The sequence below is a fragment of the Canis lupus genome, chromosome 9 (genome assembly GCF_003254725.2).
Source record: "Canis lupus dingo isolate Sandy chromosome 9, ASM325472v2, whole genome shotgun sequence".
Classification (NCBI taxonomy): domain Eukaryota; kingdom Metazoa; phylum Chordata; class Mammalia; order Carnivora; family Canidae; genus Canis; species Canis lupus.
Genome location: NC_064251.1, coordinates 33,087,395 through 33,106,834, shown reverse-complemented (window position 1 = coordinate 33,106,834; position 19,440 = coordinate 33,087,395). Strand labels below are relative to the sequence as shown.

Here is a 19,440-nt window from a genome sequence, read left to right as displayed (position 1 = left end):
GGCTTCGCACTCAGGTTAAGAGCAGAGCCTGGAGTCTGGAAGGCTGGGTCCCTGCCCTGGCTCTACTGATTTGAAGCCTGTTTCCCACCTCACCAGTGGTTGCTGGGAGCCCCTAAAGAAGTGAGGGAAGGCACCTCCACGGGAAAGCACCATCTGTGTAGAGGTCACTGAGCCCACCTCCCCGGGGAGAGATGCTTCCTAATAGCCAGTGTCTGTCTCATCCTGGCAGCGCCCCAGCGGGATGCTTGGCATACAGCAGGCACTCAATGGAGAGAAAGACATCAGTGGAACCTGACAGAGCTCCTGCCTGTCACCAAGCCAAGCAAGCTGGAGAAAGGCAAGAAATCCATCTCGGGTTGAGGTAGGAGGTGTCTGCCTTCCGGGGCCTTCCAGGGCTTCTCAAATGGCGTCTGTCCGACCAGATGTCAGCCGGGCCTATTTCTAGCAACAAACAGCCAAGATCTCACCTGGATAATTTGCTTTGTAAAAATACAAACTAAGTCAGCCTCATTAACAGAATCTTCAGGAAGGCTCTTATTTACGGGACAAATCAGTCTAAAGGCAAAGCTGGCAAGTACCTCTGTGTTGATCTAATTCACCCCCACGTTTTATGGATGGGGGATGGGGAGAGGGCCAGAAACATGGTCCAAGCCCCATGGTCAGAGCTCTGAGTCCTCAGAGGAAAGGTCGGGGACCCAGCAGGAGGGACCATTGATCAGGACAGGCTAGGACAGGTGAGGACAGGCTGCAGATAACACGCAGTCTCAACCTCGGGTGACTGGTGACAGAGTTGCTTTGCACACCAACATCCATGGGGGATTGGCTGCATCTCTGTTCTGTGACATCGTCTTCATGCAGGGACCCGGGTACATGGACTAGGCTCCACCTGCAACACAGCCATCACTGGGAGTGACAAGTGAGTCTGCCTTGGGACATGCACTGCCTCTATCTCCCTTTCACTGACCATGCCTGAGCGCAAAAGCACGAGGATGCACAATCCTAACTGCAGGGAGGGAGGATAGAATTTTTGGCCAGGAGACCTGCACTCCAGCAGAGATGCTCAGCCTAATAACTGTTGGTGTTGTCAGGACAAAAAGACAGAAATGTTCAGATGTACAAGGTGTTCTGAAAACCAAAAAATGTCAAAAATAATACTCCAGACAAAAGTGAATCCAAATAAAGACCTCGGGAACAGCTATGTAAAAAATAGTAGGAGCAGTAAAGCCGGCGAAACAAAGTTGGGCCAAAATGTTTGCTGGTAACGTGACTGAAGCTTAACAACACCATTCTAAAACTCTTGAGATAGAGGCATATGGGAAAAAAGTTTGGAGTTCTGAACTGGATTCTAACTAACCCTACCAAAACCCAAGTGTGGCATGCACACTTGTAGGAAGAAAGGCAGAAATCTTTCTGCTGAGTTTCTCTTTGGAGGGGAAAGGAGGCCTAACTACATGATATTAAGAGCAATATAAATTCAAAGTTACTGGCGAATAACTGATATCCGCTGATAACACAAACACGATATTAAATGCTAAATTTAGGGGCACCTGGGTGGCTCAGTCGGTTAAGCATCTGCCTTTGGCTCAGGTCATGATCTCAGGGTCCTGGAATCAAGCCCTGCATCGGGCTCCCTGCTCAGCTCGGAGTTTGCTTCTCCTTCTTTCTCTCCCTCTCCCGTTCCCTTCCCCACTTGTGCTCTCTGTTCTATCAAATAAAATCTTTAAAAAACTAAAATAAAAATAAATGCTAAGTTTACTACAGGGAAAAATTCTGATCGAGCAAATGAGAAAAGCAAAAGCAAAACAAAACCCAAAACAATTAGAAAAGAACAGAAAAATGAACTAAATGGCAAATATTACCACAGTGACCACAATGAAATCAGATTCACCTTCTTAGATTTCACTGAAAAAATTTTTTAAATTCTAGTAGTGTGCTGTTTATAAGCCATCCACTCACCTCATTAAATAACAAAGAAATAAATAAAATTTAAAACAAAAAGCACCAAACAGAATACCACAGATATTTGACATTGATGAGAAAATATCTCCCATGAGATTCTTTCAGAAGTTTCCAGTTAACGGGGCACCTGGGTGCCTCAGTGGTTGAGCATCTGCCTTTGGTTCAGGTTGTGATCCTGGAGGCCTGGGATCGAGTCCTGCATCAGGCTCCCTGCATGGAGCCTGCTTCTCCCTCTGCCTAATGTCTCTGCCTCTGTGTGTCTCTCATGAGTAAATCAATAAAATCTTTAAAGAAAAACACAAGAATTTTCTAGTTAAGAACAGAAAAATGTGACAATACCAAAATCTTTTAATGCACTTTTCTTGGGAATGGAAAGTACAGACCAAAAAAAAAAAAGGGGGTGGTAGTGATGGGAGAGGGCAAGAAAGAAAAACTAAATAGCAATAATTTACAAGCTCAATTTAATATATTACATAAAGCTTTATAACAAACCAACATGCATTACTTTTTCCAAATGTCGGTAAAACATTCACCATGATTGCCTTTCAAAATAAAAAAATCATGCTAAAGGTCATCTGGAAAAATAAATGTGCAAAAGAACCTAGAACTTCTCGAATCAGATAAGGACAAACATAAACATAAGGCGATCAGTATGGGTGTGACGGTGATCAGTGGGACAGTCCGGTACCCAACATGGCAGCCACTGCGGCTACTGAGCTCCTGAGCCATAGTTAGCTGAGAAAAGACAGCTGGAAGGGTAAAATATACACACAGGATTCCCAACACTTGGTGTGAAAGTACTATAAAATCTCATTGATATGTCTAATGTGTATTACATGTTAAAATGTTGGGTTCAACAAACTATTAAAATTTCACTTGGTTTTCTCTTTTCTATTGAGGCTCCTAGAAAATTTTAAATTATGCACGTGGCTCACATGTTTCTCCTGGACACTGTTGGTCTAGAAACAATCCAGATATTCTATTCTCTGTCCATATCACTGATGACATTTGCCAGTGGAGATTCTTTTCCCTTTTTAGATCATCAAAGATTAAAAATGCTCACTCTGGCCTAGATGCTACATGTCATTCCTGGCTTTATTTATATTTCTTACATTTTAATTTCTCATATAAGCACAATGATAGATCACCTCCTGCCATGGTGTTTTTCCCATTCTAAGTTGTAAAACTTTTCTGCAGGCTGATGATTTAATGACTGTAGAGTTTTTACCTGGGGGTGTGGAATAAAGCATAATCAATTCTCACATTGCTTCAGAGGAGCCCTGGTTGGGACCTGCCTTGGGGCAACAGCCTGGCTTTGAGTGTCCAACTGCAAACCACTTTCTAAAGTCACCATCTGGGGCACCGGAGTGGCTCAGTGGGTTAAGTGTCTTCCTTGGGTTCAGGTTATGAACCCAGGGAGCTCTCTGCTCAGCAAGGAGCCTGTTTCTCCCTCTCCCTTTGCCTGCCGCTCCCCCTGCCTGTGCTCTGTCAAATATATAAAATATTAAAAATATATATATATAAATGAAGTCACCATCTATTTCCAGGGTCAGTCTCTGCCTCACTGGGGCATCATGAAGACCAAGTATTCCCCGCAAAACAGCACACTATCTGACACAGTAAACTCTCCATCACTCCAGCCACTCATCTTGATTTATCTTAAACCTGTGATGGTTAAGCGGCATGCTTGGGGCTGCACAAGGTGTAGCAGGAACCCAGGATCCAGCCTCCATGCTGACACCCCACTGGGATCAGCCACCGCCTCTGCAGGGCCTCAGGACAGGAGGAGGGTGGGAGTGGGGGAAGCAGTTGAAATAAACACCTACAAAAAAAAAAGAAAGAAAAAAGAAAAGAGGAGAGGAGAGGAGAGGAAAGGAAAGGAAAGGAAAAGAAAAGAGAAGAGAAGAGAAAAGAAAAAAAGAAATAAACACCTACAGGGAGAACAAGTTGGAAGCTCTAGCCTCCTGCACCCAGCATGCCACCTGTCTCCCCCATACCCCAGGGCAGGTGACCAAGTCTCCCTCTAGCACCAGGAGTTTTCAAAGTCATACTTAAGTTGTCCCCTGGATGTTAACTCAGAGGACATATCTAAAATATACTGGCTCAAAGGGCCAGCATCCAAACAGGGGAGGGAGGACCTCTATAAATCCACTCCTCTGTAAGAGCAACAAGATTATCAGCAAAATGGTCAAAATCAACTTTTTCCAAACTCTGTAATCTGAGAAGGGTGAATTCAAAGAGTGCATGCCCTTCACGAACCTCCAAACTCAACGTTTCCTCCCATATGCCAAAACCTCCTTAAATGGACCCATCCCTGAAGGCTGACTATAAGCCCTGAGCAGTCCACCTCCTCATCCCCATTGCCCCATCTCCCAGTCCTGGGGGCCTTGTCCAAAGGATCCTGACCCATCACTTGTCATCCTAGGGACTATCTCATTGGAAGCCCTTGTCTTGTCTGGATCAACTTGGCTTGGTCTCTGCTTATCCACCACCCTGTCCCCCACCAGCCACCAAACTAGCTTACAGGCTCCTACATACCCAGTCTGCTGCAGTGATGCAGAATTATACAGAAAAAGCTGAGACTGGTTGTAACCCGAGCTGGCCCACATCATACCCAAATAATGTTGGGATTAAAGATGACCTGCAACTACAAATACATGAGAGCTCACCTTGGGCCAAGCTCCATACAAGCAGGGGACACTCCCGTGATTTTACTTCATTGCCTTGAGGTTAGTCCCATGAGCTAGTCCCAGGCTCTTAACCACTTGTTACCCACAGCCAGGGGGAGTGGCTGCAGATCTGTGGGAGGATTCCTTCAGTGTGAAGGACCCTTGGGCAGCCTCCACTCTCCAGAAACCCTTGGAGGGTGGGAGAGCTCTGAGACATAGAGGCCCAAGGGCCAGAGCCTGCTCCTCATGTAGGTGTATAATCTTCCTACTACTGCAACAGATGACATTAATTCAAAGTTCTATTGAGAATGTAGAAAAGAAATGTAGAAACCAGTGCTCATTTAAATTCAGGCCTGGCTATCTGAGACACTCACTAGGGGAAGCCAGAGGAAGCTTGGCTGCCACCTTGTGGGGCAAGGAGAAGAAAAAGCTGGATGGAAATTTCTGGCTGATCTTCCATGAGCCCCAGGACTCCTTTAGATGGATCCCTCTGGCCCCCTCAGGGCTCCTTTCCATGGGCTCCTCCAGCCCACCACACTCAACCACCTCCTCACTCCCCATTCCAACCCTCTCACCCTGGAAGAAATGGACTCAAAGCTACAGTGTATACAGTTCAAGATTTATAGAAGTTTAAGTTACTTTCTTATGTGGCACAATGCTGAAGCCAGTCTAAAAAAAGAATCAAACACACCACTGTAAGGTAATTCAAATGAGTTGATTTTTTTTTTTTAACAAATTTGTACAGGAAAAAAAAAAAATCCCCGCTCACAATCTATACCTTATACCCTGTCCAGTATTCAGAAAGCCACAGGAGGAGCTGGCAGGGGCAGCTGTGCTCTGCAGAAGTAACATCTGCTTACAGAAGATGTGGGGTGTGGAAAAATCTTGAGTTCCCTTTGTTCTCCAGTGTATCTTATACAAAATATTACATTTTTTTAAACATATATTTACAGAGTTTGCACAAATAGAAAATGGTTACAAATTACAACCAGGCTTAGCAAGATAACAGTTCCCCTCCCCCACAGACCAAGGCCGGAGGTATGACTGCTTCATTATTTACAGATGCATTAAAAAGTCTGCCTTCTAGAGACCTAGATGAAGTGTATAAAAACTGGTTAAACATCATAAATTCATTTACGTAAGCTGTACAAGTAATCAATACCAATTAGTGATTTCATGTCTTGCTCCCTGAAGAAAGATTTTAAAGTAAAAGAAACCCTCTCAGGCAACACATCTCTTGGCCCGTCTGCTACAGTTGGTTTGGTTCTGAGTGAGGGGAAGAGGTGGGAAGAAAGAAGGGAATGGGGGTGAAGGGGTGGTAAAGGACAACCTGGTTGAGACAGTTTTACTTTCACTTTTTTTTTTTTTTTTTAAAGGCTTGGAACCAGGCTAAATCGACTGGCTTGTTAAACACCATCCTATGGCTTTGAAAGAACCCATGGTTCCCTCCTTGTCTCAGAGGAGACTTCTCAACATGACTACAGCAGGAAAAAAAAAGAAAAAAAAGAGGACTTTCTGGGGAAGATAACGCTTGTTATTCTGATGTAACGTCTTTGCCTCAGCACCAAGCCCAGTTTCAACAGTGCAAAAAGACTCCAGAAGCGGCTGTGGGGGACGGGGGTCAGAGGCTCGCGTAGTAGCTGTCTACCCATTGAGCAAGTCCTCGCTCCACCAGCGACCGGTTTATCAACACCGCCTAGAAAACAAAATTCCCTTGAGAGCTTTGCCCACTGCACCTCGGGGCCAGTTGTCAAGCCAACATGGGTTTTCCCCTCTCTCAGTCTCAGATAACCATCACACACTATAGGTCCAAGAGAAATAGGGGGCGAGGGACAGGACTCTTCTAGGCCAACAGGGGCATTGATTGAATGTTCCATCAGCATGAGGGCAGACTTTTCAGCACACTAAAGAAATCTAAGCTTTAACACCATGAAATGGGGTGGAAAACCCAGGAGACACAAGGTCCCGAAAGGTTTGGCTAAGGTCCAGGAGGACCACTGACATTTTGTTGCAGGGCACTGCGGGATGTGTAGCAGCACTCCCCAGCCTCTACCTACGTAATGCCGCTTACCATCACCACCCTCGACTGGGGCAACCAAAAACATGTCTCCGGACTTAATTAAATGTCCCCTGCAGGGAAGGGGGCAGTGGTCTATAGTTACATCCTCTGATTAGCTCAAGAGGAAATAATGGACGAGTCAGCTTCAAATCTATGACTGCTGGCCAGTCACCTGAAGGAAAAGAACAGAACTTACTTCATTTCCAACCACACTCCATAGCTGAATTAGAGGAAGGCCAGTAGGACTATAACTTGTCACCTAGAAAAACAACAGAAGCAAGCAAGCACGTTTAAAAGCTACCCCGTGCACCACTCCTTAAAGACTGCTGACCAACCCCGGTCCCAAGCCACAGAGGATAAAGCAATTCAAAGGTCAGTTCCCAAGAATCCAAGATCTTGGATAAGAGAGGCCGGGAGGCACTGCACAAGCCAGGCAGGAGGCTCCTCAGACAGACCCTGTCCTGTCCAGCCTGCCCGCCTCCCACCCACACACCTGAGCCAGCAGCGCTGTGTTTCCTGTCATCTCGCTCATGGCTGCATCCGCTTCAGGTGAAAAGTGGTCATCATCTTTAAAAGGAAAAAGAAAAGCAGCATTTAGGCTTTCACTGAGGCAAAGTATTCCTGTCACTCACACAGCTTCCAGGGGCTTTCCGAGCGGATGTCTCAGATGCCGCTTCACCTGCAAGAGCCACCTATATAGTAGGTACAGAGGCCAGGCCTCCACGGGGCTCCAAGCAGATACACCCACAGGGTCTCCACTACATGCAACCTGCTGTGGGACAAGAGTAAAGGGACAGGGACTCTGCCTTCAAGGGGAACATGCCACCACCACATTTAGGTGCTGACAGGGCTGAATCTTGTTCCACTGAGGCAGTGACAGCTGACAAATGCAGGTGTTCCCCCCACTTTCTAGATGGGGACACAAAGACAAAAGGGGATGGCCCAGTGGTAAAGGCTGGCCTCAGGTCCAGGCAGTGGCCACAGAGCACAGCATGGGCAAGTCCCCTGCTAGAGGGCAGGGCATGGGGGTGGCACTCTGCATCAGCTTATGCAGTTACACACAAGGACGGAGACACAGGTTCACCAAGGTCTGGGGAATGCCTGACAGAGGAGGGAGCGCTTCGGTGGGCTTGGATACACCGTGGAGAAATGAAGGGGAACTGGACAAGTGCAAAAGAAGAAAACAGAAGGAGGCCATGGCCCAGCACTTGGGCCGGCAGGATGTAGGCAGCCTTCAATGCATCTAGCGCATTTCCCGGTGTGGACCATAGAGAAGAGTGTGGGATGATCGCACTACCACCTACAGATACAAAAATCCTGGTCACCGGTAGCTGCAACTTGACCACCATCCACATATCAGTTCCTGGGTTATATAACTCCTCAAGGACAGATACTATCCCACTTTCCAGAGAGTTAAAAACAAAAAAACAAAAAAAGGTTGGGGGGAAGGTGAGGATAATAACTTGCCCAGGACCACTATCCTAGTCCCTCTGGGGATGGGGTCAGTGTAAGATCCCACACAGGTGAGTACCGGCAAAGTCCCCGCAGTCCCCGCTGAGCAGTACCGTGGGCTCCCATGCCTGCCCTCCACCATGGATGCTAGGTAGGACCCTGGGTCTCGACCACGTTTTGGAAACTGCTTGTGTTAGAAGCCTCTCAAAGGCTGGCAGCCTGGATAAAGTCCACCCTGAAAGGTGCTGCTGGCATCACTGAGTATTCGTTAGAAATGCATGTCCTCGGGCCCTAGCCCAAATCTGTTCAATCGGAAACTCTGACAGGGGCAAGCAATATGTGTTAGCCTATGTCCTCCAAGTGCAAATAAGGGCTCTCAAAGAGAGAGACCTACTCTCAACCACTGTTCCCACCATGCCAGAGGCCCCATCTGTTACCTGACAAGGGCATCACACTGTCCAGAAGGACCTCTGCTCCCTGGAATGGCAGAGTCACAAAATCAGATCTAGAAAGGCAAGGGAGGAACACTGTTTATGAACTCACAGGCCAACTCCACTTCAGCCCATATTTACCTTGTGATATAGCGCTGTAGTGTAGCCTCCCACAACCCAAGACGAGGCAAAGCAGAAGCATATATGTTAGGCAGCAGGCCACAACTCCCAGCATGCCTGAACACAGGCCTCCCTGTGTAGCAACCTGACCTCAGAGCATCTGCCATCAAGCTCCCAGAGAGAAGCTCTTGGGGCACCTCTGCCACAAGAGGCCTTTCTAGCTGGGAGGAACAACATGGTCTGTTTATATCAGACTCTGCTAAACCAGAGTAGGCAGCAGAAGAAAGAGTCAACCTGTGTCCCAGAGTTGGTAGAACTGAGCCAGCTAGGCAGGAACCCCACACCCCAGGTACGCAGGGTGTGTGTTTGTCTGAGGAGGGTGGACCCACCGGATCTGCCGGAGCACGTCCACTTTCACTCTCTTATATCCACCGTAGTCCACATAGCGTATCTCCACTTCATTGCTCTCCTCATAGGAGGCCACCACTTGGGCTCGCCACCAGGCACCGTCCACGCCGGGGGCAGCGCAGATGACCGTTACTGCAGGTCAGGAAGAGAGCGTGTGGATACTCCTGGCATAGGGCAGGGCACCAAGGGTCACCCCAGTCAACACTACCCACCTCCCCACATCACTTCCAAGGGGCCGGTGTCTCCACAGGGCCAGGAAATAGCAAAGAGTCTCCAAAGCTCCCCTGGAGCCCAAGAGTGTATTAAGGGAAGGATCTGGATATGGGAAATCTGGCCTCCCATGTGTACTACCCAAAAAGCTCTCCAGACCAAAAAAGCACTCTTCCAGATCCATTTACTTTGAAACCTACAAAAGCCTTAGATGGACAAAGACGGATCAGAAGAAATCAAGTAAAATCCCAAACTTAGAGAATGGGGACTTACATTCTCTAGGGAAAGTCCCAGAAAGAATCAAGAACCTCCAAGTGCAGCAGATCTCGTTGGCCTATTAACTAGAGCCTGTTCTGGCCCGAGGTGACTCAGAAGTTGGTCAGAAGACTCCCAGGCTTAAAACTCGCCTCTTCTAGCCTTTGCTTCAGGAAGGCACCAAGAGCACAGGTATCCCAAGCAGCCACGACCAGGTAGCAAGTGTGCCAGCAGTCACCTGCCCTGTGGCCACAGGGCCAGGACAGATGGAACTACAGCATGAAGACCTGCACACATGGCTGACCACACTGGGTCCTGACCTTGACCCTTAAAGGGAGCCTTTGATTCAGTCACCTCTTAGATCCCAGTTTGGTCTTCACTGCTGGATCAAAGCAACATTAAAAGACTGACAATTAAATCCTATTTCTGCCACAGGTAGCTTCAAAGGTTTCCTTAAAAGCCTTGGTGCCCATCAGGGCACTCCAGGTTAGGAGTCCCTGACAGGAGTGGATGAAGAGATGTTCTGACATTGGATTCTTGCCAACAAGGGCGATAAGGAAATAGTGACAAAGAAGACTCAGGAGCACAGCTAAGTTTAGATCCCAGGTCCTGCTCTTATATCACCTGGGCAAGCCACCTGACTTCAGAGCCTGCTTTCTCCTTGGTTGCAGGAAGGTGAGACACCCCACCCCAGGGGTCTATTGCTCTCAGGGAGCTTCAACAAGAACTATCATCTGGATCAAGGACTTTACATATAACACACATAGAATCCAACCCTGATTCCTGAAACAATGGGCATCACTCCATTCAACAGATAAATTGCAGAGCTGGGATCTGAGTTCATGTGTCAAAACTCTACTCTAACTCCATGGGACTCTTGTCAGCCAATGGGAAGACCTTTTCCATTGGGATAGTTGGGAAACTCAGCCCAGAGTAACTCCACACTGATGACAAAAACTTAGGGATGCTGTTCCCATGAAGAATCCCAGAATGGCCTCCTCCTGGATCAAGACCAAGGGCAGAACAGGTCACCCCCAAAACTCCTCCCCTTGAGAACCCAAGGCTCCCCAGTGACCCTGGGGCAGCACTTACTTTCCACTGGGGTGGGCAAGGTGGGGATTCCTGGCTGAGAGTAGCACAGGTACATCTGCTGATCCAGGCTACGCAGTGCATGGAAAGTAGGATGCGTGTGCTGCTGCACGAACAAGTGCCCAGCGTTGACCTGGTTGACCACAATCACCTCCACAGTGATGCCATCAGGGAGCATGAGCTGTAGAGAAAGGGGAGGGGCAGCAGGCACTGCAGCAATCCTTCTCTTATGTTTGGATAAGCCCTGAGGCCCCAGGGCAAGTCTCTGAACTGGCACATCTTTGTAAAGGGCATGGCAACCCAAAGCAACAAGGCACCCAAACGGCAGAAGTTCAAGGAAAACTATGTCAGCCATGGAAAGTGTGGCTCAGCAGCCCTTACCCTGCAATACCAACACTAACCTGTAGAGGAGGCCTCAACTCAAGGCTGGGCAGGGAGGAGCTAGCTGGGGAAGTAGTGTAGGGGCCCGGGCAGGGTCCCTTTCTCAAGGGGTCTGTAACACCCAACAAAGGCAAGGGAATGGGGGGCCACGGAGAACAAGTTACTGAGGCATAAGAGGTGGGTGGGCCCCAGGCCCCTGAGCCAGCATCCTTGGCCCTGCCTGCTGACTCCAGGAGCTGCAAGTCCAACAGGACCCCTCTACTCTGTTCTCCTGCCAGCAAGAACCCAATAGTCTGCGTCACACCATCTCCTCCTCTCTGCACGCCAGACCTCCTACCATCTCATTCCCACTCTGGGATTTGGAATGTAGGTTTTCTCAGTGGCTTGGCCCACATCAAAGACTTGTCCCTAGACACTAGTTTTCTTGTTGCCAAGTTACAGACCACATCTAGGTACTCTGGACACAGGAAGATGTGCCACCTTCCTGACCTTCATCCCTCCCTGGGGTGTGGCTGGTTGAAAGGCACCTGGGATCTCCTCTCCAGTTCTACCAAACCACAGAGAGTACAAGGGAAGGAAGCCATCCCAGCTGCTCAATTATTTAAAATTAAAGAATGGGTCTGGTCCAAGCCTGCTGGGGAAAAAAAATGCTAGGATTCAAAAGTAAAGCACAGAGTGGGGTCAGCCTGTTCCCAAATATCCAGAGGGAAGTAACAGGACACTCATTCCTCCTGCCATGGCACAAGCATCTTTGGAGTGGAATAATACAGAACCAAGAAGTCAGTCATCCCAAACAAAAGCGAGGGAGACAATTTTCTTGCAGCAGCCCATGTGTGAAGTATAGTCATCATCTCTGGTCTACAGAACTCTACAATTCTACCTGGGAGATGAGGCTCAAATAGAGCTGGCAGGATGCTGTAAGATCTTGAGCGATAGGCCCCAACACACAGAGGCCCTAAGATAGAAGCTTCCTCCTCCTGCCAAGCTCCAGGAACAACCTCCAAAAGAGCCACCTGGCTTCCAGGGCTGGGTGGGGAGAATTTCTTCTCCTTTATAATCTAGATACTTCCCTTGAGAAGGAAGGGGAAGGGAATTCTTCACCAGAGCCATTAGACCCAGCTCGACTAGGAGTAAGGAACATAAGGACCCACTACAAGCCCATCCAGGCCCCCAAGGCTGTGACTCCGGACATATCACCAGCTTTAAGGAGATCCAAACCAGTCTGGGTACACCCAGTCTCCTGGATAGACTATACTCCTTTCTAGGCAAATGCCTTGAAAACACAAAAGATGTCAGGGCAGCTGAGCCCGAGAAGAACGGTCCTTGCCAAGTGGGGACAGAGGCATGTCTGGTTTTGTAACAGCACTTCAGCCTCAAAGCCCAGCCACAGAGAACACAGGCTAGAAGCAGAAGCAAACTGACCACAGGAGGCTAGAGGGGAGGGGTCACAGGCATCAACAAGCTCTTGGCCTTCCTGACCCATGGTCTCAGGGATTTCTAATTTGGGGAGGTTGGCATGAAAGGGAGACAAAAAGGTCTGGTCTGGTCCGCCAGGTGCATGCTCACCCAGGAAGTCATTGGAAGAGAAGGCAGTGCCAGTGATGGCAGTGGGGGAGCGTAGATATTGGTGAGGTTCAGCTCCTTGAACTTCTTTCCAATCAAGTTCAGCGCCTTGTCTACATGATGCTGAGAGCCTAAATGGGGTAGAGGCAGGAGAGTCACAGTGGATACGACCAACTGCAAATCCAAACCCATGCACACATCCCACCCCGCAGGAGCTTTCCTAGAGTTCAAAGGTATCTTTACAGAGCCAAAAAGCTGTTTTGCCTTAAGAAAGGTTATCTAAAGAGGACTGAAATCCACCGACCTATCAAGTGATACCACTGCTGTTGTGTCCATGCTTTGAATGCAATAGGAGGCTAGCTGATGGGAAAGGTCCAGCCCTCACCAACCGGAGGGGAATCATGTTCTGCTCTGTGAAGGAATTGTGTGAGGCAGCGGGCACCATAAATCCAGGCCACTCCAGCCTGCCCATGTGAGTGCCCACACCTCTCCTGGCCACAAGATCTGGGGGAGGGAGAGGAGGCTCCTTCAAGTAGCTGAACTGGAGAGGAGGGCTAAAGGAAGACCCCCCACCATCACCACCATGTTCCCTTCACCTGGGATGAGCAGGGGTTTCTATTCAAAGACTTAGATTCCAAAAAGGGAATAACTGAGATTCAAATGCCTTACATTTCAGGGAAGACAACAAAACCCAAGCGGACAGCTGCCACTGACCTTCTATGTGGCAGATCTGGATGTTCTGGGTGTAAGGCAGGGTGGAGATGTAGATCTTGGCACCAGACGTTTGCTTCAGAAAGCTCACATACCGCCCCTGCTTGCCAATTAGCCGACCAACTAAGTGCTGAAAGAGAAAGAGACGATTGGGGTGTTAATAGGAAACCAATTCCCTACGTTCCCAAAGACTTACCTTTGTTTTACACAAAGTGAAGCTCAAATATATCATTAACTGTGAACATATCAGCACTCATTTGCCAGGCACTGTTCCGAGCACTTAGCTATGACAGATAACCTTTATCACCATTTTACAGATGAGGTTAACAAGCTCAAAGAGGCTAAGTAACTCACCCAATATCACACTGCTAAATGGCTGAACTACACAGTCTGGCTGGCTCCAGGACTCAGCAGTTCCCATTTCTTCCCCGACAACCTGGCCCACATCCAGAAGGCTGCAAAGCCAGCATCTTCTCCTCCCAAATCTACACTAGGAGAGGTTCCACCACAGCACAAGGGTCGATTTACGACTCCTCCGACCTCTTCAAGTCTATCCGGGTTCAAAGATAAAAAGGCTCCATTTGAAAATAAAAGTTGAAGAAAGAACCCTTGGGCTTCTGCTGCCAATTGATAGCGGGCCGGAGCCTTCAGAGCACGAGGCTTGTAGAAGTGCCCAGCGTGCCAAGAGCTCAAGGCAGACAGAAGAAGCCCAACTTAGCCATGATGTAAGGCGAGCTCTGAGACAATCCCACACAACCGTACACCAGCAGAGCTACCAGGGACATGGTCGCCCTGTACCTAGAGCTGTCTGGGTGTGCCCTTTGCAACCACTAAGGGAGGAGGAGGCACAACTGCTATCAGGGTCACAGGGCAAGGGGGGAACCACCAAGGGAGTCAGCACCCTGGGGTCAAAGCAGCCTGCCTGACCTAGAGTTCAAACCAAGCCAAGTCTCCATGGCGGCGGTAGGGAGCTAAGTTCCTGGGAGAATTCAGTTGGCCAATTATTTCTGAACCCCCGTGATAAACATCAAGATCGAGCTAATAAATTTTAAGTTAGAATAGCAAGAAGCTCGAAAACACTTTGGTACCCTGGATTTGGGGACTGGTGAAGTAAACTGACATTCCTACAATGAATAATGCAGTTAAAATTATATTTTCAAAAGAATAACGCAGGAAAATTAAATTGTTAAATATTTAAAAGCATTAATTAAAGCAACATAATCTCAGTTTTGTTTAAAAACCACAGGGTGCAAGACGAGAAGGAAACACAAGTCTTCACAGCCACTCCCGGGGGTAAGATTAGAGCAGCTTGTTATTTTCCTCATACGTTTCTATACTTTTCAAGCTCTCTGAAATATGGATTTATGCTGTGCTCAATTATCAAATATACTTTGCACTGGAGAGCTTTGAGCAGAGCACCGTGAAGGGACTCCCGCCTAGCTCACGTCCTCAGGCTGGTTTTTGCTAGCATCTCCAAACAGATCTGAGCCCCAGCACACAGGAGGAAGCCCCAGGGAGAGCGTAAGTAGCCTGTGTGTGAGTTTGAAGGAGACGAGAACAGGTCCCTCCTGAAGGCAGCTGAGGGAACTCCACTTGGCAGGAAGCTCTGTGGGCCCTGGCAGGGTGTGACACTCCTGCTCCCTTCAGCCTCTGGCTCACTCGGGGGGCAGCTTCAGGTTTACTGTCTCCCTCTCCCTTAAGTTCGATGACCCTGGGCCTGTAGGAGTGTGGAGCTTGCAGCCCTTACCTTTGGCACTTCAATCTCCCAGATGATGAGGTCGACCTTCTTAGGACTAGAGGCTGCTTGGGCATTCTGGAAACTGTCAGTCTTCCTGGGGCCACAGCAGCCATCCACTGAATCCATGCTGTTCCCGTCCGAGCCTGCAGGGGTGGAAGCAGCATGCACAGACACACAGAGGCCAGCTAAGAGCAGTCAACAATGAAGAACTTCCAAACTCACATTCCCAGGAGGCCCCCGCCCCACACCCCCTCCTCAAGCTTGGCAGGTGACTGTCAACCCGAAGTCTAGAAGGGTTAGAACAACCCCAATGAAAGGAGGACTGGGGGTGTAGATACACCTAATTTTAGCCTGTCACTCACAGCTCCACTTGCTGAATTGGCAGCCACGCCCAGCCACAGCTGCTGGAGCAGAGACAAGTGGTGAGCTGGGAAGGGGAGTCCACGGGGTGGGGGAGCAGGCCAGCAAGACCACATGGTCTCAGAAGCTGTATATGTGCTGGCTTCCACAAAGACCAACCAGTCACAAGGGGTCCACACCCCAGCACCTATGCCAGCCCCTCAGACCAAGGGACCTAGGCCTGGGCTCCATGGGCAGTGAACTTCAGTCCAGCAGAGCTAGAAGAATCCTCCCTTGCTGGCTCATCTGAGGGCCCCATTCTCATCTTGCCCTGGGGCTCTACTGGAAGTAGATGAAGGAAGGAGGTCCTCCTTTCCCTCTGCTTAGGCCTGACTTGTGCAACTCTTAACATTCTGGGCTCATGGTGGATCTTTACCCCTTGGTCCCAAGACTGGGCTGAAGTTCATGCCCCAGACAACAGACAGAGCAGGAAGCAGGCCCCTGGCATCAATGTGGTCTGCTGCTCTCTTGCTCAAGAGTGTGCCAGAGAGGCTATCCCAGAAAAACAGGGGTCCAGACCAGCTTAAGAGAAAGGCCTCTGGCTTAAATATGGAGGACTTAACTACCAGAAATAGATCGCTCCCAAGATTCTACTACTTAGGTTATTATACACATGGTTTCTCCAAACTCTGGACATAATCCTTTGCCAAGCAACGCATGTACTGTCTGGATGCACAGTAAGGCTTAAGAGATTCTGCCCCCAGATAAGGACAAGTCACCTTGAGAGTGACCTTGTCCCTCAACACCAGGGGCCCCAGCCTCTCCTGGATAGAATAGGCCTGGCTGATACAGGCCACTCCAGGGACACCCAGAGGTGGCTCAGACCACACAGCACTCTAGCAGTCTGTGCTCACAGGCCAGCTTCCTCAGTGGGCCCCCTAGGCACCAGGTAGGGCTGTGCATGGTCAGGTACATCAGATGCCAGGGAGGTGGGAGCTTATGCTTTGCCCAACTGAGGGCCAAGTGAGTGGTATGCCACGCTCCCATCTCTTGTTCCTGTACCTCCCCACGGTCATAGCCCTCTCTTCCACGAGGCCTCAACTGAAGGCCTTCACCACACCTGAGTAGCTGCCACAACCAATCTAGAGGTGGCATGACACAGCTGTAATGGGTCTGTTAATTCAGCTTAGGGCCAGTGGATAAAGAGAAACTCCATTATTCTTAGGAAAATATTTGTTTACCCACTTTAAGATCTTTTTTTAAAAAAAGCACACACACATTTTAACATCCCTGAAATTTGGATGCATCTTATACGCTCTGGCCTTCTATGATCACAATCAAATAATGAGTTCTCTTTCACTTAGAGGTACAGAAATCAGTGATGTCTTCTTAATCAACCCAAAAGCCATCTTGGAGGTGACAAAATGTGGTGTGTGAAACACACTAGATGCTACTGAAAGAAGTAAAATTCCCCATAAAGACTCCCTGCCTTCCTGGAGTGGAGATGGTAGGGCACGGCTCCAGGACACACAAGTCAGAGACCCCCACAGGGAATTCATGGCCTCTCTGCAGGAAATAATGGAAAATACCCCAGGGCAGCTGTGAAACCAGGGTCAGGAGTTGCTGACCTGTCCATTAGCGGTCTGAACTGTCTATGCTGGGGTCAGCACCCGAAAACCCCAGTGGACACTTCATTACCGAAGTGCCCCTCTTTCCTGGGGGTGGAACTGCAGCTCACAGAAAGGAAATGGCGGAGGCCCTCTGCGGAGGAATAGTGGCGGCAACAAGGCAGGAGGGCGAGAGCCTCCCTCAAGTGTCAAGGTTGTGGCCGCTCTCTGGGCACTTACCCGGTAAGAGCTTCTGGAGAAGGAAGGCAGGTGAAGACATGGGAACAAGCACATGATTAAAAGGAAATAAACCATTAAAAAAAAAAAAGTTCACACCCATTCTTGGTACTTGGGAATTAAAACTAAGGAAGCCTCTCCATTACAAAAACCTTCAAGAGGTGGTTTGAGAGAGAAAAAGAGGCTCACACTGAGGTTAGTCGACAAACCCCACATTGAGCTGGCTCCTTCAGGACTGGGGAGGGTCCTGGCTGCCGAACCAATTTACAGCTCCCGTGGCTCTGCGGGTTCGGGACAGCCTAACTTCTCAGTTACCCACCAGTGTTATGCTGTGCCCCGACTTTCTGCAGGGCAGCTGGGACACGGAGTTGAAGAGCATTACTACTGCAGAAGGAGCAGAGGGAGGGGCACCAGCAGCCTTTGCCCAGATAACAGAGGGAGCACCCCCACCCCGTCCTCTAAGCGAGGAACATCCAAGACCCTCCTACCTCCCGAATGATCTGCTTCTGCTTCCACGGTCCATCCATCCTCATTCCCCAAGTCTGATAGCTCCCCCTTCAGTACCCCATTGCTGAAGGGCACAGTACTTTCTGGCAGCGGTGGGGAAATGGTCTGGCCCCTGGGGCTTGAGTTGGTGTCTGTACACAAGTCTTCAAGCCCCGAAGTGCTGACGGAATCTGAGCACTGCTCAGAGGCCACTGAAGGGACATCCTGGCTGTTGTCAGAAGTACAGGTGATGCATCCAGCATTTCCCACTAGGACACTTGCTTCATCTGGAGACTCTCCCTGAGGCAGAGCTGGCGACGGGCTGGGGGCCAGGGAGATATGGTGTGCAGAGTTCTTTGGCTTCCTATCCTTAGTGGGGCTGGACAGAGGGCTGCTCAGGCAGCTCATGTAGGTCTTTGGTGATGGCAAGTCCTCTGTGGGCAGGTCTGGCAAGGGGAGGGCAGGGTCTGACTGGCCGGAGATCACCACCGCCTCTGCCATTGCCTCTGTCACTGTCTCCACCACCTTCTCTGCCTCCACTACCTCCGCAATGGCTGGAGTGGGCTCAGCAGCATCTTGCCCCAGGGCAGTTTTCTGGCAGACTGGCACACAGCTCTCCTCGTTCTGCCCTTGCAATTGACCAGCTGAAGCCTGATGCACCCGACCTGCAATCCTGCCCATGGTGGTGGCCAGCACCTCTTCAGTTGCCTCCAAGATCACTCTAGAGATGATTTGGTAAGCAGCCTGCTCAATCTTCTCATCTTGCTCCACAGCCTCCTCTTTGCCCAGCTCTCCCATGCTGTCTGCATCGCAGGCTCTGCTGCTGACCCGAGGTGCCAGCAGCTCATCATCCTCCATCAGCTCTGTGTGAGCCGATTCGATGAGGCTGCTCAGCAGCTTTCCCGCTGCATCCTCCTCCACCTGTGGCGGGCTGCCCTTCCCCTTCTCCCCTGCTCCTCCCAAGGGAGCTGGGCTAGGCGCCTTGCTGATCTCCGATTCAGAGTCATGCTCCTGGAACAACACACCCTCTTCCAGCACGTTTTCTCCTAACACTGCATCACCAGTGCCTTCAGCTCCATTTGTTTCTCTTGGCTTCTCTTGGAGGGCTGCAGCTTGGCCCTGCCAGCTCAGTCCTCCTGTCCCATTGAATGGGGACTCTCGCTTGCACACCTCAGCCGCTTCGTGGGGGAAAGGAACACCCTTTGGGGTTGGAAGGGGACACTCCAGAGGGATGGACCTGGCTTCATCACCCGTCAGGGCTAGTTCCACCTTTGCGCTGTCATCTCTGAGCGTTCCTGGTCGAAATCTTGGGTCTGTGGTGTTAGGAAGGCTGCCTGAGGACTCTGACCTGCGACAGGTTAAATGTGGCCGCAGCATGGCTGGGGGCTCCATGGGAGGCTTGCTCACAGTAGATGGCTCCTTTTCTGCAGACAGTATGATGCTGGGGGATGTTGCTACTACTGCAGGACAGGGATCCTCCATGGAGAGTGGCTCTTTGATGGCATGGCTAGCCCTCAGCTCCACAGCGCTGGCCTCCACCTGTCTGTCCTGACTGCTAACATGCTTTTTACGAGAAAAAAACCACCACCAGCCAAGGACTGCCAGCATTCCAGGCAATGCCAAGGGGAAAAGTGAACGGAACTGGATGGCCATCCTGGAGGCCTGAAGAAATTATACCTGGAGAGGAGGAGGGAGGGAGGGAGGGGGAGAGGGGGAGGGAGGGAGG

The 19,440-nt window shown here is 49.8% G+C and overlaps 1 protein-coding gene across 16 annotated transcripts in view; it reads right to left on the bottom strand.

Annotated features, from left to right (window-relative positions):
* Positions 1 to 2,403: 2,403 nt before the first annotated feature.
* Positions 2,404 to 19,440, bottom strand: part of AKAP1 (A-kinase anchoring protein 1) — a 36,407-nt gene continuing 19,370 nt past the window's right edge. For 7 of the 16 annotated variants that reach the window (XM_025440412.3, XM_025440408.3, XM_025440409.3 and 4 more), the window contains 10 exons: positions 17,717 to 19,391; positions 15,055 to 15,188; positions 13,311 to 13,437; positions 12,600 to 12,727; positions 10,656 to 10,833; positions 9,080 to 9,230; positions 8,577 to 8,644; positions 7,181 to 7,254; positions 6,884 to 6,946; positions 2,404 to 6,324 (listed from right to left, as the gene is read on the bottom strand). In XM_025440412.3, coding sequence (XP_025296197.1) covers positions 6,250 to 6,324; positions 6,884 to 6,946; positions 7,181 to 7,254; positions 8,577 to 8,644; positions 9,080 to 9,230; positions 10,656 to 10,833; positions 12,600 to 12,727; positions 13,311 to 13,437; positions 15,055 to 15,188; positions 17,717 to 19,367 — 2,649 coding nt within the window. In that variant the 5' untranslated portion in view covers positions 19,368 to 19,391 and the 3' untranslated portion in view covers positions 2,404 to 6,249. Of the gene's footprint in view, positions 6,325 to 6,883; positions 6,947 to 7,180; positions 7,255 to 8,576; positions 8,645 to 9,079; positions 9,263 to 10,655; positions 10,834 to 12,599; positions 12,728 to 13,310; positions 13,438 to 15,054; positions 15,189 to 17,716; positions 19,392 to 19,440 lie in introns of those variants that run through there. The other 9 variants (XM_025440404.3, XM_025440413.3, XM_025440403.3 and 6 more) reach the window with 4 other exon arrangements.